The 23,269-nt window shown below is 43.9% G+C and overlaps 1 protein-coding gene across 1 annotated transcript in view; it reads right to left on the bottom strand.

Moving 5' to 3' along the window:
* The window catches only part of LOC112441535 (phospholipid-transporting ATPase IG-like), a 167,529-nt gene extending 148,852 nt beyond the window's left edge, over positions 1–18,677 (bottom strand). The window contains 4 exon segments of the mRNA XM_059884533.1: positions 17,583–17,751; positions 17,793–18,072; positions 18,167–18,330; positions 18,506–18,677. Coding sequence (XP_059740516.1) covers positions 17,583–17,751; positions 17,793–18,072; positions 18,167–18,330; positions 18,506–18,677 — 785 coding nt within the window.
* Between the last annotated feature and the right edge of the window lie 4,592 nt (positions 18,678–23,269).

The raw sequence follows: 23,269 nt of genomic DNA, 5'->3' as shown, positions 1-23,269 counted from the left end.
GGTCAAACATTATAGGGGTTTGTCTGTGAAGGTATTCCTGGATGAGATTAATATCTGAATTGGCAAAGAGAGTAAAGCAGATTGTCCTCCATAACATGAGTGGACCTCATTCAACCAGTTGAAGGCCTAAATAAACAGAAGGACCAACCAACCCTCCTCTGAGTAAGAGGCAGCTCCTCCTGCCTAACGGCCTTTAAGCTGGGACACTGGTTTAACTGGCCTTGGGACCTGAAGTGAAGCACTGATTCTCCAGAGTATCAAGCCTGCTAGCCTTTGGACTGAAACTTATGCCATCAGCTCTCCAGGTTTTCAGGCCTTTGGACTTGGACTAGAACTACACCACTGGCTCTCCTGGGTCCCCAGCTTGCTGACTCCAGCTCTTAAGACTTGTCAGCCTCCAAAATCACGGAAGCCAATTCTTTGTAAGTTTCTTTTTATGTGTACATATGTCTGTATAAATATATACATGAAGAAACTTACATAGTTACACAGAAATAATACTAAAGTAGTAAATATATAAGTATTTACACACACACACCCCTTATTAGTCATTTTTCTGGAGAATCCTTACTAATACAATAAACAAATGTGTATAATGAACTAAAGTTTGCAAAGCACTTAAAACAGTGTCAGGAATTTACTACTCTGGTTTTAGCTGTTATAATGGTAAGAAGGCAAAGACAAAAAAAAAAAGAAGGCAAAGACAATTCAGAACTAAAACAACTCCATAAACCTGCGGAGTTATCAGTGGGATCAGAGATCAGTAATTCAAGGCACTGAATTTGAAATAGTTATTTTTGTACATAGCCTAACAGAACACAAATGCTTACGTTGAAGGCAAAAAGATAAAAAACTCATTTCAAATTCTGATCCATATAAAATAAAAAGATTATTTCCATTCTCATGTATTAACGGCTTAAATGAGACTCTTAACATTATCATTTCTAACTGTCTGGTACTCACAAAACTGCAATAAATTCACTAAAGATAGTAACATTAAAAGTATTTACTCTTCAATATAACTATTTTTGAAATTTAAAAAACAAATATTTGTGAAACAGCTAGATTAAAAAATTATCAAAAAGACTTACAAATGAAAGAAATACTTTAATCAATAAATACGATATTTCTTATTTATAGTGAAGTGGGTACTTTTTTGTATTTATTATTATTATGACTGTAGCATGGGACTTGTTGGATCTCAGTTCCCTGACCAGGGATCAAATCCAGGCCCTGGCAGTGAAAGTGCTGAGTCCTAACCACTGGACCAGAAGGGGATTCTCGAAGTCAGTATGTTTGAAGTATAGTAGCAAACTTCAACTTTTGTGAACTTTAAGTTGGCTTAAAATTCAACATTCAGAAAACTAAGATCATGGCATCTGGTCCCATCACTTCATGGCAAACAGATGGGGAAACAAGGGAAACAGTAGGAGACTTTATTTTGGGGGGCTCCAAAATCACTGCAGATGGTAACTGCAAGCCATGAAATTAAAAGACACTTGTTCCTTGGAAGAAAGCTATGACCAACCTAGACAGCATATTAAACAGCAGAGACATTACTTTGCCAACAAGGTCCGTCTAGTCAAAGCTATGGTTTTTCCAGTAGTCATGTATGGATGTGAGAGTTGGACTATAAAGAAAGCTGAGGACCAAAGAATTGATGCTTTTGAACTGTGGTGTTAGACAAAACCCTTGAGAGTCCCTTGGATTGCAAGGAGATCACACCAGTCCATCCTAAAGGAGATCAGTCCTGAATCTTTATTGGAAAGACTGATGCTGAAGCTGAAACTCCAATAGTTCGGCCACCTGATGCAAAGAACTGACTCCTTGGAAAAGACCCTGATGCTGGAAAAGACTGAAGGCAGGAGAAGAAGGGGACGACAGAGGATGAGATGGTTGGATGGCATCACCAACTCTATGGACATGAGTTTGAGCAAGCTCCAGGAGTTTAGGTAAAGGACAGGGAAGCCTGGCATGCTGTAGTCCATGGAGTCACAAAGAGTAGGATGCAAGTGAGATGAACTGAGCAAACTTCAACAAAGTGAATGTTGAAAATGTGTATACAACAGTGATGCTCATAAAGTTTTTCATTAAGTACATCAGAGAACATTAAATACATTATAGTGAAAAACAGATACTCTTGTATATGTTTAAAACACAGCATTCTAGAGGAAATGAAGTCATTTCTAAAATATGAGTAATGCTTCTTTTTTAACTGAACACAACACTGATGTCTAAAGACTGGACAATTTTACCTCTCAGACAAGCTTTCAAATTCTATGATTATAAATGGGAAATAAGGTTAAAAATACAGACAGTAATCAAATTTCATTTATTCATTCAATTTTTATTGAGCATATTACTACATGTCAGGCACTGAAACATTAGCGATATAGCAATAAGCAAAAATGGTCACTGGAGATGGAAATGGCAACCCACTCCAGTATTCTTGCCTGGAGAATCCCATGGATGGATGAACTGGGTAGGCTACGATTTAGCAACTAAACCACCACCACCACCAAAAATGGTCACAATTCTTACTTTCATGAAACTTACTAGACAGAGGGAAGCTTGATACTATATAGGTTAGCAAACAAATATAATATGCAAATGTAAAGTCAACTGTGATAAAGAGTATAGAAGAAATGTTCATAGTACTATGAGAACCTGGGAACGTGCCATAGCCTGTGGGAAGAATTAGGTACAGCGTCCCTGGGGATGTGAGATTAAGACAAGCCCTGAGACATGAGTAAAAGTTCAGGAACTGACTAAAAGAGAGAGGTTTATCAGACGAGGGAAATAGTATATACTAACGTACTTTGACAGACAGAAGGTAAAAAGTGAGGATGACTTTTTGCAATAATAGAAAAATTTATCCTAAAATCCACATAGCCTTTTCAACAAATGGCACTGGGAAAACTGGATATCCACATGCATAAGAATGAAGTTGGACCTTTAGCTTACACCAAATACAAAAGTCAATTCAAAATGGATTAAAGATCTAAATGTAAGCCCTAAAACAAACAAACAAACAAAAAATCCTAGAAGAAAACATAGGGGAGAAGCTTCATGACTTTGGATTTGGCAATGATTTCTTGGAGATGACACTAAAAAAGCATAGGCAACAAATGCAAAAACAGACAAACAGGACTTCATCAAATTAAAAAACTTCTATGCATCAAAGGAAACAATCAAAAATATAAAAAGGGAAACAAACTATTGAGTGGAAGAAAATATACAGAAAGCATATATCTGGTAAAGGGTTAAGATCTAAGATATAAAGAACTCCTACAACTGGACAACAAAAAAGTACCTGATAAAAAATATGCAAACCACATGAATAGACATTTCTCCAAAGATGATATACAAATGGCCAAAAGTATGAAAAGATGCTCAATGTCACTAATCATCAGAGAAATGCAAACCTAAACCATATAAACACCCATCGGGATGGCTTCTTCCAAACATCACCCTCTACAAAGGGGTGGGGGGAGTGTTGGTGAGGATGTGGAGAAACTGGCAGCCTTCTGCAATGGTGATGGGTATGTAAAATGGTGGCAGCTACTATGGAAAACAGTACAGATGTACCTCAAAAATTAAACACAAAACCACCATATGATTCAACAATCCTACTTATGCATATATACCCAAAAGAATGAGATCTTGAAATCAGGATCTCAAAGTGATTATCTGCACACTTTTGTTAATAGCAGCAATATTCACAATTGTCAAGAAATGGAAGCAACCCAAATGTCCATCAATAGATGGTTGGATAAACAAAATGCAATACATAAACAGAGTATCATTCAGCCTTAAAAAGGAAGAAAATCATGTCACATGCTACCGCATGGATGAATCTTGAGGCTATTATGCTAAGTGAAATAAAGAAGAAAACTATGTAGGACTCCATTTATATGAGGTCACAATAAGAAAAATATGGCAAAAAAAAAGAAAAGAAAAATATGGTAGGACTTCATTTATATGAGATATCTAAAATAGTCAAATTCCTAAAAACAGAAAGTACAGTGGTAGTTACTAGGGGCTGGGGGGAGTAAGGAATGGGAAATGAGGTGTTGCTGTTTAATGGGTAGAGAGTTTCAGCTGTATAAGATGAAAAAGTTCTGGAGATCTGTTGAACAACAATGTGAATATACTCAACACTACTGAACTATGAAAAAATAAAGTGAAAGTGAAAGTCACTCAGTCGTGTCAGACTCTTTGTGGCCCCATGGAGTCCATGGAATTTTCCAGGCCAAAATACTGGAGTGGGTAGCCTTTCCCTTCTCCAGGAGATCTTCCCAACCCAGGGATTGAACCCAGGTCTCCCACACTGCAGGCAGATTCTTTACCAGCTGAGCCACAAGGGAAGCCCAACTGAACTATATACTTTAAAAAGTTTAGGATAAATTTTATCTATGTCTTTTAACAGAATTTTTTAAAGTAATAAATACAGAAGAGCTGTGGAAACGTTTGGCAGTTCCTCAAAATGTTAAACATAGAATTAAATATTTAATCCAGCAATTCCAAATCTAGGTACACAGCCAACAGAAATGAAAATATGTCCACACAAAAACATATACAAAAATGTCCAAGGCAGAATTATTATTCATAATAGCAAAAAAATATAAACAATCCAAATGCCCATTAGCTGACAAATGGATAAACAAAATGTGGTATATCTATTTAGTGGAATATTATTCAGTCATAAAAAGGAATAAACTACTGATACATGCTACAATACAAATAAACCTTGAGAACATGCTAAGTGAAATAGGTCAGTCACCTGATACTGGTCAGGTCTTTATCTAGAGAGTACTGGAAAGTCACTGAAGGCTTTCAAATACACATCTGTGAAAGATCCCTTTGATGCTGTGTGGAAGGTGGATTGGAAGAGTGCAGTAGTAGATGAGATCATCTACTGCAATGGTCCAGATAAGTGATAGTGGTAGCTTGGACTTGGATGGTGGTAGGGATGGCAAGTAGAGAAGTGGATGGATTTGAGAACTCTTTCTGAATTAGAACCTATTGGATTTGCTGAGAACAGATGTAGGAAATAAAGGGAAAGGCGTTATTAAGGATGACTGCTAGGGTTCTCGGAGAAGGCAATGGCACCCCACTCCAGTACTCTTGCCTGGAAAATCCCATGGATGGAGGAGCCTGGTAGGCTGCAGTCCATGGGGTCGCTAAGAGTCAGACACGACTGAGCAACTTCAATTTCACTTTTCACTTTCATGCATTGGAGAAGGAAATGGCAACCTACTCCAGTGTTCTTGCCTGAAGAATCCCAGGGACGGGGGAGCCTAGTGGGCTTCTGTCTGTGGGGTCGCACAGAGTCAGACATGACTGAAGCGACGTGGCAGCAGCAGCAGCAGCAGCTAGGGTTCTAGCTTGAGCTACAAACGGGTGTTCAAAGGAAGCTTTTGATTCATATGGATGTTTTCAGAAAAGAAGCCAAAAGTAAATTGTGCACTACATTATAGATCCCTTAATCTATATTACTGCAAGCTACATTAATTATGAAGCTTCAAGAACATCCCAACTGCTTACACAACAGGTGTAACTTACATAATCTGCTCTACCCAGCTGTTATTTATTTGTGACAGCTCCCTCCTGGCTTCTGCTCCCCGTTGAGCTGCAGGATTACTGCATCTTCCCGTATGATTTCCTAATTTATTCATTGCCCCAAATCATAACAGAATTATTAATTTTCTTTTTTGATAACAGATTAAAAAAAAAAGATTGAAACTAAGAATAACCAGAGATATCACTGAGGTTTTCCATGATCACAGAACTCAAAAATCCTGAAGTAAAGTACTACTTATAAACATTTCCATAAAATTCATTCATTAGCCCAAGAATTTAGACTTCCTTTTGGCAGCCTTTCCTATATAATTATCCTTGACCAAACACTCTTCACTATGCCTGCTCTTTGGACCTGTGTTACCCAAAAGGATTTTTAAAATTGGCTGCCTATAAGCTAACAGCTAAGCATCACAGAATGGGATGAAGTAATGATGCTAATGAATGTTGGCTGGGACTATGGGTAAATGGATGGAACATGGAGGAGTTGGGGCAGTGACAAAAGTCAGAAAAACTGAAAATCCACGAATTCAGTGACGCTCCAGAGAGGAAACCAGCAAGTGTTGACGCTAAACTGGTAGAAACATCAATACTTCCTGGCTCCCCCACTGGGTGCATCAATTTATCACCCGCAGGCTGCTCTTCTGCTGCAAGCGACAGTGAATACATTCAGTGATCTGCAAAGCAATGACCTATCGTCCAGAAGCACGATGTGTACAGCAATGAGAACAAGGTGATGATTGCTGGGAGTTTCAGACAGACTCAGTTCTGCTGCTTGATTAGCTTAATGACCAAGGGTCAGTCATTTCCCTTCTCTGAAAAATACCAGTATTTCCTAATAGTGAAAAAGTTAACCGAGCAGGTCTGACTGCTATTCTTAAAAGTGTCTGCTTACAAGGTTGGTATAGACACAGCTGGTGTCTGGGGATTTGGACGTGGGGAAGGTTCCCACCATCCTAAGTGGTAAGAATAGCTCGCTGTGCCTCAACTGTTGGCACAACGTTATGGTTTATGCTAAATACCTGTTTTCCTTCTGGGAGTCTGAAATTCTGCATGTACCAGGCAGAGGAGGTGTGTCTATGTGACCAGCTCCCAATAAACACCCTGGGCACTGAGTCTCTGAGAAGCTCCCTTTGGAGAAAACACATTGCTGGGAGGAATTAAGCACAACCTGTGTGACTCCACTGGGAGAGGACTGTTGGGAGCTATGCCTGGGTTCCTGCAGACATGGCCTCTTGAGCCTTTTCCCTTTGCTGACTTTGCTTTGGAGCCTTTCTCTATAATAAATCAGAGCTGTGAGGACAACTATATGCTGAGTCTTCTGAGTTTGGCCAGTAAGCCATTGAACCCGGGCATGGTTCTGGGGACCTCTGGCACAATTGGTATGTGCTGAATAGCCTACCAAACTTCAACAATCATGCCAAGTAGGTGTGATGTTCATCCTATAGGTGAAGAAAGGAGACTTCAGAAACAGGAACAGAGTGTACACAGAAAATAAACACTTCAGTGTTTATTGAGTATGTGTGTGAAAGTCACTCAGTCGTGTCTGACTCTTTGCAACCCCATGGACTATACAGTCCATGGAATTCTCCAGGCCAGAATACTGGAGTGGGTAGCCGTTCCCTTCTCCAGGTTATTGAATATGGATGTTCTCCAATTTTTTGTGAACTGAGGAACTACCTGGAGTGCCTGCTAAAAATGCAGTTTCCTGGCACCTATCACCTGAGACTTGGATTCAGTAGGTTTGAGGCTCAAGAATGTCTATTTCTAATAAGCTTCCCAGATGATTCTTCTGCAGGTAGTCTAAAGACCACACTTTGGGGAACAGTTTGATGTACAGGACCTACAGTGCCCAATTCCCAAGCTAGGATGTAAATGGCAAAACCAGGACTTGCACTAACCTTTTTAAACAAGGTTAAGGCTCTTTTCTCAACAAAACTGCTTCCCTCAAACTCCACAATTCCTCTGGTTGCTCTGCCTTCTCACTGCAGGTATCCACCCAGCACCAAATACCAAGTGAAATCCGGAATCCAAATAACGCTCTTGAGAGAGTGAATTCTGCAGCTTTGGTTTTCAAAAAGATTTGATGTGCTGGTGGCAACAGAAAATATAAGCTTATGCATGGGATTTAACAAAAAGAACATGAATTTGTTTATAATTTTAGAAGTTGAGAACAGGATATGGGTTATAGTTTTCTGTGACTGGCCAACAAAGGGGAAGGCACTAAACATAATCTTTTTCGCTGATCGAGAAACTAGGATCAAGTAAATGCTAAAGCTTTTCCTTTTCAAGTGGGTAGGAAAGTATAATTTTTTTTCTCATTTAGAATAAATATAGTGTAGTATTTTGTAACTGAAAGGATGTTATTTTTAGTGCCATGCACTCATTGGTAGCCCAGTCTGAAACACATAAGCTTCTCAGTAGCTGGTCATTTTTCAACGTCTATTACTGACTCAGACTATGCTATCAATTCAGAAAGTATTTATTGAGCATCTACTGTTTACTTGATGCTGTGCTAAAGGCATAATCATTATCAAGAAAACTGCTGATTTTTTCAATATCTACATGAAAAAGAGACTAGAAAAATATAGCCACACTACTTTATGACAACATATAATGGAGGAGTCTAAAAAAAAATACACGGTATCTGCTTGAACAAGGTAATCTTCACCAATCCTCCCATATTTTATTAAATAAATACAGGGCAAAAAATTGATGACAATCTGTACTTCACAAATACATATTAACCTCCCAAATCTGGATATCCACAGTCCAATATTATCTATAAACCTCAAATAATCAGTAAGTCAGCCAAACCAGCAATCCCTCCACACGCTGCAGTAAGTGTGGGGCTGCCTGCCAATGTACTGGCACAGGGCACCCCACGCCCATATCTGCAGTGCTGAGTACTCATTCATCACTAAACTGCAGTAGTGTTAACATATGCTGCAGTTGTGCTAATGTTTGTTTTACAGTCACCACTGACCTACCCTTATCCCAGGCCAGGAAAGTTAGCGTTGCTGCTGTTGCTGCTGCTAAGTCGCTTCAGTCGTGTCCGACTCTGTGCGACCCCATAGACGGCAGCCCACCAGGCTCCCCCATCCCTGGGATTCTCCAGGCAAGAACACTGGAGTGGGTTGCCATTTCCTTCTCCAATGCATGAAAGTGAAAAGTGAAAGTGAAGTCGTTCAGTTGTGTCCGACTCTTAGCGACCCCATGAACTGCGGCCTACCAGGCTCCTCCGTCCATGGAATTTTCCAGGCGAGAGTACTGGAGTGGGTTGCCATTGCCTTCTCTGAGGTTAGTGTTAAGTGAATGTAAACAAACTTGAAAATAGCACCTACTTCACTTATGGAAGCCTAGAACCTCACTCTGCCCAACCAGAAAATTCCTTCCAATCTGAAGAATTCCAGAAGCAAAAGATTATTCCATATAAAGCACTACAGATGTACAGGGAACTCCACCACCTTGAGGGGGGAAGAAAAGTGTTTTTCATTTGTGTCCCATGCTTCCACCTCTTTGGGAGAACTTATACCAGGTTAAACAAGCAGTCAACCTTAATGATTTTTTCCCATCACTCAACAAACCAGTATTTGAATTCACTCATGAGCTAGTTCTCTGCACATCATCCAGAGGCGGGGATGTTAGTTATGGTTCTCTAGGGGCCACTAGTAGCTCAGATGGTAAAGAATCCGCCTGCAATGCAGGAGACCCTGGCTGGATTCCTGGGTTGGGAAGATCCCCTGGAGGAGGGCATGGCAACCCACTCCAGTATTCTTGCCTGGAGAATCCCCATGGAAAGAAGAGCCTGGGCTACAGTCTATGGGGTCACAAAGAGTTGGACATGACTGAGTGACTAAGCACAGCACAGGGGCCACTGGCTACACTTTACCTTTCAGAACCCACTGCACAGTCACTGGTCAACCGGCAGCCTACATGAGGAAACAAGCTCACCTGGATAGTTGTATCAATATGAAATTGGCCAGCTTTACCTGCTCAAATCTCACTTCTGCTAAAAGCTCGGTAAGAGCACTGGAAACTACCTGATTTATAGGCACTCAGTATCACCCACTAAAGGGTTGAATTATGCACAATAATCATAAACAGAAGGAGCAAACAGTAAACCCTTATAGGTGTTCAGAAGACATTCTGAGTTTTATGTTGCTGAATCAGTAAAACCCAGATCAGGATTTTAAAAAAAGACAAAACTTGTTTTCAGGTTATTTAATATTTACTTCAAGTAGTAGTGATTCATTTCTAAATAGGTGTCCCACTTTACAGAGAATCAGACTAACATCTATTTGCAAAAGAGCCCTTTGTGATGTCTAGGTCATATTGAAGGTGTCAAATGCGACAAATTCCTTTTTATCTGAAATCCAAACAACCAGAAAATAATCGAAATTGTTCACTCTATTTCTGGTAGAAAGACAAACAAGTAAGTATAAAATAGTAACTTATTCACAAAAAAGCAAGTTGCATGGTTTGTCACAAATGTGTTACAGAGCAGTCACCATGTCCTCTAAATCCACAGCCGTGTACGTAATGACCGTCAACGCTCATGAAGACAGGGAGTTTGTCTTGCTCACCAATGTGTCCCAGGGCCTACTATAGTGCCCAGTACATAACAGATGTTCAGTGAATATTTGTTGAATGAAATAATGCTCTGCAAGATCATAAAATGGTGTAATCATCTAAGAGATTATACTATGGTCAGTATAGATGTATTTATTCTAATAGTTTAAAAATTGGTAATCAGTGCACACCAATGTTTAGGTTCTGATCATAGTTCCAATATGGAGGGGTGTCCCCACACCAACAAGCAATTCTCAGACATCACCTGAGTGTCCCATAATTCAACTTATAGGCAAGAGTACTGGAGTGGGTTGCCATTGCCTTCTCCAATTTCTGACTAGAGGTAGCATCAGATACCCCAGGTTAGGCACTCAGTCCCACAGGACTCCCCCAACCAGCCACTTCATACACCAGCAGCAGGTCCAGGTTATCAGCTGTGTTTCTGACCAACTGACTACAAACTGGGCTTCCCAACAACCTCCACCTTGGGTTTCAGACACCAGCCTCCATCCAGGTTGTTAGCAGTACTTTTGACTGACTGACTATAAATCAGAAGTTCCACTAGAGTGGCTTACAGAACTCAGAGAATCACTTTACTTCCTAGATCACTGGTTTATTATACAAGGATCAGCCAAATGGAGGAGATGCATAGGGCAAGGAATGGGGAAAGGGCACAGAGCTTCTGTGCTCTCTCTAGGAGCACAGCGTGCTCTTCGCAAATCTCCAACCTGGAAGCTCTCCAAACCCTGTTTTTTTGGGGGGTTTATATAGGCTTCATTAATAGGCATGACTGACTAACCCATTGGTCACTGGTGACTCAATCACCAGGCCCTCTCCAATCCCCAGAAATCAGGGGAGTGGAACTGAACCCTCTAATCAAAGGGTTGGTTTCCCTGGTGACCAGCCGCCAACCAGAGATGCTTTCCCAATTCACGTTATTAACATTATAAAACATACCTTTATTGTTCTCAAAGTCGGAAATGCCAAGGGTCTTAGGAGCTCTGGGCCAGAAACAGGCAAAGACCAAATACACATATATATTTGTTATTATAAATCACAGTATCACACCCAATTAACTGGAACTCCTCATTTTTAACCATTTTTCATAAGAATTTCATAAATACCACTATGAGCAGAAGCTATTATTTATGTGAAACATAAAAATTTTTCATTCAAATATTTATCAAACACCTACTATGCACCAGGCACTGTGCCAACTGTCCCTGACCCCAGCAGCCTTCAACGTCTAGGGCAGCCTTTTTCAACTGGAATCCCTCATCTACAGATGCATGCACAGGAGATAAGTATAACATAAAACAGATTCTCTAGGGCATTAGGAATGGATTCTCTCCCAGTGGAGAAAGACTAATGTAAAGTGCCACAGAAATTAAAAGGAAATGACAGGGGCTTACCTGGTGTCCAGTGGTTAAGACTGCGGTTCTACCGTAGGAGATGCGGATTTGATCCCTGGTGGGGGAAGTTCTTTATGCCGGGAAAAGGGACCCCCGCCCTCAAAGAAATTACAATACGATAATAAAAGTTTGCTTTTAATAGGGGCAAATTCACCTGTTAAACCCAGCCATGGGGACTTCCTGGGTAGTCCTCTGGCTGGGACTTTAAGCTCCCAAAGCAGGGAGCCCGGGTTTGATCCCTAGTCTGGGAACTGGATCCCAGGTGCCACAACTGATGCCCAGTGCAGCCAAAATAAATAATTAATTTTTAAAAAAATCCAGCCATGTATGAACTACCTGGTAGGGGCAAAGATGAACAGGCTATTTGTAATGTTGGAGTAAATGCAAAAATACTGCACTACATACATTCAGATAACTTGCTAAACATAATAAAACTGTTAAATATTTTCCATGCACAGCAATGTCAGGCTGAGGATTTTAGTAAAGTGAAACAAGAAAAAAAAGTATAATTACTCTGATAATATTAATTCAAAGAGAAAACAAAAAACCTTGCTCCAAAAAGACCCCCAAATTACCTGAATTTTATTCACTGTCTCCATATACTGCTTCACTAAATTGGTCTTGCCTTGGACTTGAGGCAGCAGATAGATGGGCCCCAAGCTGAGCAGCTGGAGTTTGTCCCCTGTGGACAGATACTCCAAGACAAAGATAACAGCCAGAGCAGAGAGCTGCCCAGATAAGAGATAGACCACACATTCCTCATTCTCGAGGTCAAGGAGGCCTTCCCGACTACACAGGCACAGAAAGCCTCCTCGGATGTCAAAAGGGAGGGGATGCACCCCACAGTAGGCAATGTCAACCTACCCAGAGGCCTCTTCACTAGACTCCATCTTGGCTAAGAGAAGTGGGTGCACACATGGGAAGATACTGAGAAAAACCAAACTGCAGACTCAGAGCCAGGCAGAGCAAGATTATGAGGCAAAGGAAACCTGGAAGAAATACCCCATGTAAGTGATTCAAACTAACACAAGGGCACAGCTCTCTCTCTGAGCCCACCTATGTATGTCTATCCACAAGTACACTTTTTCCTCCTAATAAACACTTTACTTATTTCACTACTTTCCGTCTCTTTGTGGCAATTCATTTCTACAAAGCCAAAGGGCCAGGGTCTTGTCACAGGCCACTGGCCCTGGTGGTCTAGTGGCCAGGATTCAGTGCTCTCATTGCTGCCACCTGCCTTCCAATCTCTGGCCCCAAACGGAAATCCTTCTTCAAGCCACTGCAGGCAAAGGCCACCAGAGATCAGACTCAAAGAAATACATTAGCTACCTATTTCATTATTTTGAATATTTTTTTATCTTATTTTGAATTTTCCTTAAAATACCTTATGCAGTCAACTTCTTTCCAGTCCTGGGTGTCTTCGACAGATACAACATTTTCTATATGATGATATTACTATATGCTGCATTCTTTATGGAGCCAAAACAGTTTGAGAGCTACTAGAATCAAAGAGATAAGTTTTTTCCCAGTATTTCAACTCGAAACTTAAGCTTTTATATGTCAATGATCTAGAAATTCACACCTAGTTAATATCATTCTCTGACAGGCTAGTTAAATAGCATCCACCTGGCCAAGTCCCCTGAACTACTTTATCAAGTAATGTCTTGTTTGTTAGCATGAAATAAGTGAATAAGCCAAATGGGGGAATTCTTGTTGTTTAGATTCTCATTAAACCTTTCAACTCATGTGAAAATGCTAGTGTAATCACTATGAAACTCACGAAGAGTAAAAGATAGAATAAAAGTCCCTGATGCTTAAGTCTCAATTAGTCCAAACTTCCAATTAAACATTCTTTTAAAGGAAAGTAAATTGTACAGAAAAAACTACCATTGTTTATTTTATTTATGGAGACTGGAGATGTTGACTGGGAATAGGCTATATCGTTTTTATTATACTCTCAGACATCCCAACTCTTAAATCTTTTAAGACATCCCCTACATACCTAAATCCGAAAATCCTACACCAAATCCACCAATTTCTTTCTACCACAAAATTGTCAGAAGAAAAGTCATAATTCATCAAAAAGGAAATACAACTTTTTAATGGCAAAGACATCAAGGCTGTGTCTTTAGAAAATGCAATGAATCACTATTTCTTTTAGCTCAAGCTAAAGAACTTTCCCTTATGGCAGAAAGTGAAGAGAACTAAAAAGCCTCTTGATGAAAGTGAAAGAGGAGAGTGAAAAAGTTGGCTTAAAGCTCAACATTCAGAAAACGAAGATCATGGCATCTTGGTCCCATCACTTCATGGGAAATAGATGGGGAAACAGTGGAAACAGTGTCAGACTTTATTTTGGGGGGGGCTCCAAAATCACTGCAGATGGTGACTGCACCCATGAAATTAAAAGACACTTACACCTTGGAAGGAAAGTTATGACCAACCTAGATAGCATTTAAAAAGCAGAGACATTACTTTGTCAACAAACGTCCATCTAGTCAAGTGGTCATGTATGGATGTGAGAGTTGGACTGTGAAGAAAGCTGAGCGCCGGAGAATTGATGCTTTTGAATTGTGGTGTTGGAGAAGACTCTTGAGAGTCCCATGGGGCTGCAAGGAGATCCAACCAGTCCATTCTAAAGGAGATCAGTCCTGGGTGTTCTTTGGAAGGAATGATGCTAAAGCTGAAAACTCCAGTACTTTGGCCACCTCATGTGAAGAGTTGACTCATTGGAAAAGACTCTGATGCTGGGAGGGATTGGGGGCAGGAGGAAAAGGGGACGACAAAGGATGAGATGGCTGGATGGCATCATGGTCTCAATGGACGTGAGTCTGAGTTGGGTGATGGACAGGGAGGCCTGGCGTGCTGAAATTCATGGGGTCACAAAGAGTCAGACACAAACTGAGCGACTGACCTGAACTGAAAGAACTTTCTCTTTCAAAACTGGAGAACCTGGGCCCTGGAGAAATAAATGGCATTTTTAAAATGATTCGGCATATACTGCTGCTGCTGCTGCTGCTAAGTCAGTTCAGTCGTGTCCGACTCTGTGCAACCCCATAGACGGCAGCCCACCAGGCTCCCCTGTCCCTGGGATTCTCCAGGCAAGAATACTGGAGTGGGTTGCCATTTCCTTCTTCCAATGCATGAAAAGTGAAAAGTGAAAGGGAAGTCGCTCAGTCGTGTCTGACTCTTAGCGACCCCATGGACTACAGCCTACCAGGCTCCTCCATCCATGGGATTTTCCAGGCAAAGAGTACCTGGAGTGGGTTGCCACTGCCTTTCTCTACTGAGCTGTAAAAGATGATAGTACTTCCCATGTTAGGTTTAAAATCTAAGTGAAAGTCGCTCAGTCGTGTCTGACTCTTTGCAACCCCACGGACTATACAGTCCATGGAATTCTCCAGGCCAGAATACTGGGTAGACTTTCCCTTCTCCAGGGAATCTTCCCAACCCAGGGATCGAACCCAGGTCTCCTGCACTGCAGGCCAATTTCTTTACCAGCTGACCCACAAGGGAAGCCCCTAAAATGTAAAGCCCTGTCCCTAACATGTAGTAGCTAGTTTTCAGTGACCAGAACTACAATCAACAATCACTGGAATTTATATCACATTCAAAGTCAAATTCAGATGTACACAGGTACACAAGAAAAAACACTTAATTTTGAAAGGAATTCATAGCCCCATCTCCAAAATATAAAAGCACACAACTTAGACTACATCTATATTGCTGTGCAAGACAAAAGACGAACCTAAATCTTTAGTTGTATCCTTCTAGTGATGTAAATGGGATGCCACTCAGTCTCCCACCAAGAAAAAGATGAGGACAGCATTTGCTTACTGACTAGGGGGAGCTAAAAACCGCCCCCCACATTATTTTCTGAAGTCATCTTTAGCATATTTGATAGTATATTTTCACATTTCCGTCCAAGGGTTTGCAAATTAATTCCTTGCCCTAGGCCTAGGGGCTCAGATACAACTCCTGAGAAGCTTTCAGTTCACTGCACTGGTAGAAATTCTGGAGAGTTAACCAGAGTCATGGTTGCTCAGGAAAATGTGAGCAGTCGAGTATTCCAGCCGAAACAATGAGGTCAAAGCTCCTTTCAGTGTAAGTATATTCTCTGCAGAGATCTTGGACGGGGATGCAAAGTACTAGCCTCAAAACCTGCAGGCTGGCACCTCAACAACTGCTGCAAATTCTACTGCATGCCCTGCCTTCCCCAGCCAGCACTGCTTCCTTACTAGACTCAAACAACACAGACCACTCTGAGCAAAAGAAAGATGAAGGGGGCTTTTAGATTGATATTTTTAGACTGGTTGTTTGGTTGCAAATGTTCAAATCCTTAAAAAAGGGGGGGGGTGTCATCATCTCAATGTTGAGCTACCGAATATATTACAAACCACAGTCCAGTTGTTTTCCAGTATAAGAATGCCATGTGAAAAGATTATCCTCTTTCCAAATATTACAATTAGTCCTCTTTGTCACCTTTCCTTTTCTAACACCCCCAAACAACACTCAGGATCACAAGAATCTACATGAAATAGAACTATGAAGCACAATGCTTTTTTACCTTCTCAGGCTAAATGTGAGAAACCAATTTTAGTCACTTGCTTTAGCAAAGCATACAGTACAGAAGCGCCAATTCTACGGATTTCAAAATCCTGATAGGCACAACCTCTATTGCTGTGCCACAGGTAACCTGCTCCAATTTCTAAGACATGCCTCTGGTGAGGTAAACTTTAGAAAAACATTAACAGCAACTCTTGTGATAATAATAGCCTAGAAGGGGACATAACAATTACTTTCGTTTAGCCAGGGTACATTTGTGAAAGTTTCAATGCAGAAAAATAAACGAGAGCAAATTCATACGATGCGTGAAAAGGCTAGCAATGCTTTCGATTACGAATAATTGCAGGAAAACAGCCAAACCGACAAGTTCTTTAACAGACCTTGTAAGGGGGGTGGTAGGGCGCGCACAAGCACTACAACCATTTCTCCTAAGGCCAGAAAAAACATTTATTGACGAATCCTTCCTTTCACATTACTGGCAGAAATAAAATCCTATTCCCGCCACACTCATCTTGCAATTAAGGAAGTTGCTACTAATAGCAGCATAGAATAGATGGTCCCGGTTTCACTCCATTCTTCACGTACCATCTAGGAGTGAACAGGTTACTCAAGAAAGTCAGTAATCGGTTTTCCGGTGCCAAACTCCCTCCGGCAATAAAATTCCCTTTTCTGGGGATCGGGGAGGCGGGGGTCGACGTGGACTGAGGAGTCCAGCCGCAGCTCGCCTCCTCCCCCCGGGTCAGGGGTCTGGGGCCGTTCGGGGCTCGGCGAGGCTTCAGCCCCGGCGCTTCGCCTGGCAGCGACGGTGCAGCCTCCTCGCGTCTCCACCTCGACTCAGCCCACCCCGACGACCGCCCTCGCTTTTATTAAACCCTCAAGTGAGAGGTTCAGGCTGGGTCTCCAAAGTTTTGCCCGGCCTCGGGTGAGCAGCCGGCCAAGCCCCGGGCCAGGCTGAGGCCGGCCCCAGCCGCCCCACCCCTCAGCCCCCAGGGGCTTTTTTGGACCACGGTGACAGGTCTAGGTTTACCTCCATGTGCTCCTGGATAGGAAACAAAAGAAAGCAACCTCCCTGATAATAAAACGCCATCTTCGAGTAAACTGGCAACACCAAGGGACTCCTGGGTCGGAAACCCCCGGGGGTCCCCCACCATCCAGCTCGGAGGGCGCCCCCCCACCCCAGTCCGAGGCAGTTTTGTAAGGAACAGCCCCAGGGAAGCTCCGATAAATGGGCCGGGGTCGGGGTGGGGTGGCGGGGTGGCTCCGAGAGCCTTATCTGACTCCCCACCCCCGACCGCCCCAGGCAGCGTCATTGTCAGTGAAAATGTAAGAGCGGGCGCCGCTGGTGTCTCCCAGAGACGCACTCTTCCCTCAGGAAACTGTTCTGAAGGACCGGGGCCGAGGGGCTGGGCGAGCAAGCGAACCGACACGCGGGGAGCCCGCAGCGAGTGTACTTACAAAACGATTAAAGCTCCGGCGGAACATCGCGTCGAAGGGCTGCGGTCGCCGTGCTGGACTCTACTGGGGCTGTCTGAGAAGGCGCCGTCCACACACGACACTGCGGCGTGGGCCGGCGGCGCGAAACGGTCGGCGAGGCTCGCGGCCCACGCCAACCGCCGCTGCCGAACTCCCCCCGCCCCCCTCGGCCCCCGCCCCCACCTCACTCACCCCCCCCCGCCCCGCCCGCGCCGGGGCGGTGGCCCCGCCTTTCCCGCAGCAGCCCGTGGAGATAGCGAGCCGAACGCGCGGGGGAGGGATGGCGGAGGAGCGCTAGGCTCCTCCCGCGGGAGGGGGACGCCCAGAGCTCTCCACCAGCGGCCGGGCTCGGAACCCCGCCGTCTGCACTCTTCCCTGCCGCGGAGCCACCGCCCGCTTTTCCGCGGTCAGCCCGCGTGCGCCCGCCCCGCTCGCGGCCACGGGGGACCCTCCCGAGGCGCCCGCGCCTCACCTCGCCTCAGCCCGACACTACTCCCCTGGCTCGTGCGGAAGCCGCAGCCTACCCTGCCCCGGCCCTAATTCGTCCGCCGCTCCGCTTCGCTCACAGCCCCTCCTCGGTCCGCGGCAGCCGCGCCGGCCGTCCCGCACTCGGGCCGGGTAGCCACGGTGCAGCCTGCCGGCCCGCCCCGAACCCGCCAGGCAACCGGGCTTCCCCGCTCCCGGCGGGGCGGAGCCGGGCTTTGCGTGAGGAGCCGGGACCGGCGGGGCGCTGTGGAGACCCCAGCGCGGGCGGGGCGCGGGCTGGGGGACTAATTTATAAGAGCCCCCTCCTCTCGTGTGCCGAGGCGCGGATCTCCCCACTACCCTCGCTTCACTCAGCTACCTAACGCGCCTTTCCCTCCTCAGGTTTTTCTTGTCCTGTCTCCCTACCTAAACCATCTCACTTCCACTTTCTCTCTGAGGTTGTAAAGTCAGGCTTGTGTGGCCCGCTGCGCAGCGGGGCGGGATTTCCCTGCCACCCCAAGCCCCCCCCTTCCCGCCTATACCCAAGCCCCTCCCTCTGCCCCGCCCATATCGCTTCTCGCAGAGCATCCTGGGAGTTGTAAGTCCCGCCATGCCTCCGATCCGCCTAGTACCGTAGGCTGGGAGCTCCCCCATTCGCCCGCTCTGGGTTTGCCCAAGGGGTTGAAGAGGAAGTGGGCTGAGACCTCAGGGCTGAACCCGGTTCTCGGCTTCGGGTTGGAAGTGAGGCCACTAGCGCTCTTTAGATTCCCCGCGGTGGGAAATGTGAAAAAGGATCGGTGAGGCAAAGCCACGAATGCCTGAACCTTCCCTGGGACGCGAAAAATTGTGCACCAGGAAACGCTCTACCCCCTCGGCTCCTAGTTTAGAATTGGGAGTTTGCGAAACTTTAAACATTACGTAGGAAAGCCGAAGCTAAAATTGCCTTGAGACTGGCCATCCCAACGCCCCACGTCGCTCGGTTTGCACCGCCCTTTAACGGCGTTGCCCAGAGGCTGCTGGAGCAGAATGTAGATTCCTCTGCAAAAGTAAAGAAGAAATTAGTCGAAGGAGATCAGAGGCATTATAGGAGCCTCCGCCGCGGCACCGTCTCCTGCCAGCGAAGCGCTGGGGACAGGGCCAGCTGCACCGCGGGCCTCCCCTGGGGGTCGTGAAGGGCCTTTAATGCTGGGCACGGGCCACTTCTCCTTTCCCTCTGGGGTTTAGATCCATTTCAACAGATCTTTCCTGGGCATTTTGTTTGTACTCGGCTGTGTTAGGGGCTGGATACAGCGAATTCTGAAAAAGACCTCCCCAGCGTGGGGCGGGGGCGGGGTGCCCCAACTGTGGTAAGGGGCTACTCACCTGCAAAAACAGCAGGTTAGAAAGTCCCTGACTGCTAGATGAGAGGCTTCAAGTGCTGAGAGCACCGGTGCAACCTCAAAAGGGGGTCCTGGGAAGCTTTCTTCGAAAGCACTGGAGGTTAAACTGGACCTGCTATGTGAGAAGGCTTTGGAAGGAGCGCCGTGGGCAAAGTCCAGGGTGGAGGGAGGGGTCAGCGGGGACGTGCCAGATGATCTAAGAAAAACAACACACACTCTGGGTAGATGCCCAGGATTGTGCGCAGGCATGCCCCGAGAGAACTCGAAAACCCATTCAGTTCAGTTCAGTCACTCAGTCGTGTCTGACTCTTTGGGACCCCATGAATCACAGCTCACCAGGCCTCCCTGTCCATCACCAACTCCCGGAATTCACTCAAACTCACGTCCATAGAGTTGGTGATGCCATCCAGCCATCTCATCCTCTGTTGTCCCCTTCTCCTCCTGCCCCAATCCCTCCCAGCATCAGGGTCTTTTCCAATGAGTCAACTCTTCACATGAGGTGGCCAAAGTATCAGAGTTTCAGCTTTAGCATCAGTCCTTCCAATGAACACCAGACTGATCTTCTTGAGAATGGACTGGTTGGATCTCCTTGCAGTCCAAGGGACTCTCCAGAGTCTTCTCCAGCACCACAGTTCAAAAGAATGAATTCTCCAGCACTCAGCTTTCTTCACAGTCCAACTTTCACAATTCATACATGACCACTGGAAAACCCATAGCCTTGACTAGATGGACGTTTGTTGGCAAAGTAATGTCTCTGCTTTTTAATATGCTATCTAGGTTGGTCATAACCTTCCTTCCAAGGAGTAACCCTCTTTTAATTTCATGGGTGCAAGTCACCACCTGCAGTGATTTTTGGAGCCCAGAAACATAAAGTCTGACACTGTTTCCACTGTTTTCCCCATCTATTTCCCATGAAGTGATGGGAACCAGATGCCATGATCTTCGTTTTCTGAATGTTGAGCTTTAAGCCAACTTTTTCCACCTCCTCTTTCACTTTCATCAAGAGGCTTTTAGTTCGTCTTCACTTTCTGCCCTAAGGGTGGTGTCATCTGCATATCTGAGGTTATTGATATTTCTCCCGGCAATCTTGATTCCAGCTTGTGCTTCTTCCAGCTCAGAGTTTCTCATGATGTACTCTGAATATAAGTTAAGTAAGCAGGGTGACAATATACAGCCTTGACGTACTCCTTTTCCTATTTGGAACCAGTCTGTTGTTCATGTCCAATTCTAACTGTTGCTTTCTGACCTGCATACAGGTTTCTCAAGAGGCAGGTCAGGTGGTCTGGTATTCCCATCTCTTTCAGAATATTCCACAGTTTATTGTGATCCACACAGTCAATAAAGCAGAAATAGATGTTTTTTTGCAACTCTCTTGCTTTTTCCATGATCCAGTGGATGTTGGCAATTTGATCTCTGCTTCCTCTGCCTTTTCTAAAACCAGCTTGAACATCAGGAAGTTCATGGTTCATATATTGCTGAAGCCTGGCTTGGAGAATTTTGAGCATTACTTTACTAGCGTGTGAGATGAGTGCAATTGTGTGGTAGTTTGGGCATTCTTTGGCATTGCCTTTCTTTGGGATTGGAATGAAAACTGACTTTTTCCAGTCCTGTGGCCACTGCTGAGTTTTCCAAGTTTGCTGGCATACTGAGTGCAGCACTTTCACAGCATCATCTTTCAGGATATGAAATAGCTCAACTGGAATTCCATCACCTCCACTAGCTTTGTTCATAGTGATGCTTTCTAAGGCCCACTTGACTTTACATTCCAGGATGTCTGGCTGTAGGTCAGTGATCGCTTTCTAAGGCCCACTTGACTTTACATTCCAGGATGTCTGGCTGTAGGTCAGTGATCACACCATCGTGATTATCTTGGTCATGAAGCTCTTTTTTGTACAGTTCTTCTGTGTATTCTTGGCACCTCTTCTTAATATCTTCTGCTTCTGTTAGGTCCATACCATTTCTGTCCTTTATCGAGCCCATATTTGCATGAAATGTTCCCTTGGTATCTCTAATTTTCTTGAAGAGATCTCTAGTCTTTCCCATTCTGTTGTTTTCCTCTATTTCTTTGCATTGATCACTAAGGAAGGCTTTCTTATCTCTCCTTGCTATTCTTTGGAACTCTGCACTCAGATGCTTATATCTTTCCTTTTCTCCTTTGCTTTTCGCTTCTCTTCTTTTCACAGCTATTTGTAAAGCCTCCCCAGACAGCCATTTTGCTTTTTGCATTTCTTTTCCATGGGGCTGGTCTTGATCCCTGTCTCCTGTACAATGTCATCAACCTCTATACATAGTTCATCAGGCACTCTATCAGATCTAGTCCCTTAAATCTATTTCTCACTTCCACTGTATAATCATAAGGGATTTGGTTTAGGTCATACCTGAATGGTCTACTGGTTTTGCCTACTTTCTTCAATTTAAGTCTGAATTTGGCACTCAGGAGTTCATGATCTGAGCCACAGTCAGCTCCCGGTCTTGTTTTTGTTGACTGTATAGAGCTTCTCCATCTTTGGCTGCAAAGAATATAATCAATCTGATTTTGATGTTGACCATCTGGTGATGTCCATGTGTAGAATCTTCTCTTGTGTGGTTGGAAGAGAGTGTTTGTTATGACCAGTGCATTCTCTTGGTAAAACTCTGTTAGCCTTTGTCCTGCTTCATTCCGTACTCCAAGGCCAAATTTGCCTGTTACTCCAGGTGTTTCTTGACTTCCTACTTTTGCATTCCCCATTAGGATCTTCAGAAACACCTGGGAAGTCTGCACTTGATAGTGTGAGCCACTAGTAGCCCGTCCTCATTGCCTTAAGTGCAGGGCACATAAGGTAGGTTCCCAAACTGTCCTGGTTGCCTAGAAGTAAAACCGTCCATTTCCACTTCTTTCTCTATTGTGGTTCCTTGCATTTACTTACCCTTGAGGTCATGTCTAATGATTTTTAAGATTTATGTTAGATGTCTATTAATCTGCTGTTGTTTAGTCCCTCAGTCCCCGCCAGGCTCCTCTGTCCATGGGATTTTCTGGACAAGAATACCGGAGTAGGTTGTCATTTCCTTCTCCAGGAGATCTTCCCAACCCAGGGATCTAACCTGTGTCTCCTGCATTGGCAGGGTTATTCTTTAACACTAAACCACCTGGGAAGCCCAATCAGATATTAGGATATTTTGTTATATTGGCAAAATGGATCTTAGATTTTGGTCTCTAATATTTCAAAGGTGTATTTTCAAATAGAAAAGGTTTTGCTGACTACTTTTGTTGAGGAGAATGACTAACGTAATTTAATACACTTATTGTTTGTTGAATACCTACTATGTGGCAGGCACTGTTCTAGATATTGACTGGAATTTGTGGGTTGAAGAGGTTGTTGTCAATTGTTCTAGGCAAAGTGTAGAATCCTTATCAATAAGAGACATTGTTATCAGTGAAATAGGTAATAGAAAATGAATTTAGACATTTGGATATGCAAGTGCTTACTAGTAAATAATAAGTAATATCTTTCCATATGCAATTTGTGAAATAAATTTTAAAAATGTACTTAGCTTATAGATTCAAACAGACCAACTTAAAAAACTTTAGAGAACTGGATATTGGTTTTCGGTGTTCTCTCACACATCATTGTGTGAGTATTTTCTCATATACCATTGCCATTTTGTCCAGCTTAAAAACAAACCTTTTAGGATCTCCCAAGATATAGAAATATTGTTGGTCAAATTTTCATTTGTTACTGTAATTCCACCGTCTCTCCCTCATCTTCCTAGTTTGTTGCATCACAACACCTATATTCATGGGTCCAGACTAATTTGCTTGACTATAAAAATGCAATCCCACAAAAA

The sequence above is a fragment of the Bos taurus genome, unplaced genomic scaffold (genome assembly GCF_002263795.3).
Source record: "Bos taurus isolate L1 Dominette 01449 registration number 42190680 breed Hereford unplaced genomic scaffold, ARS-UCD2.0 Super-Scaffold_1723_ScbfJmS_2085, whole genome shotgun sequence".
NCBI classification, from domain to species: domain Eukaryota; kingdom Metazoa; phylum Chordata; class Mammalia; order Artiodactyla; family Bovidae; genus Bos; species Bos taurus.
Note: the sequence above shows the minus strand (reverse complement) of the source record. Positions and strands in the feature narration are given on the sequence as shown.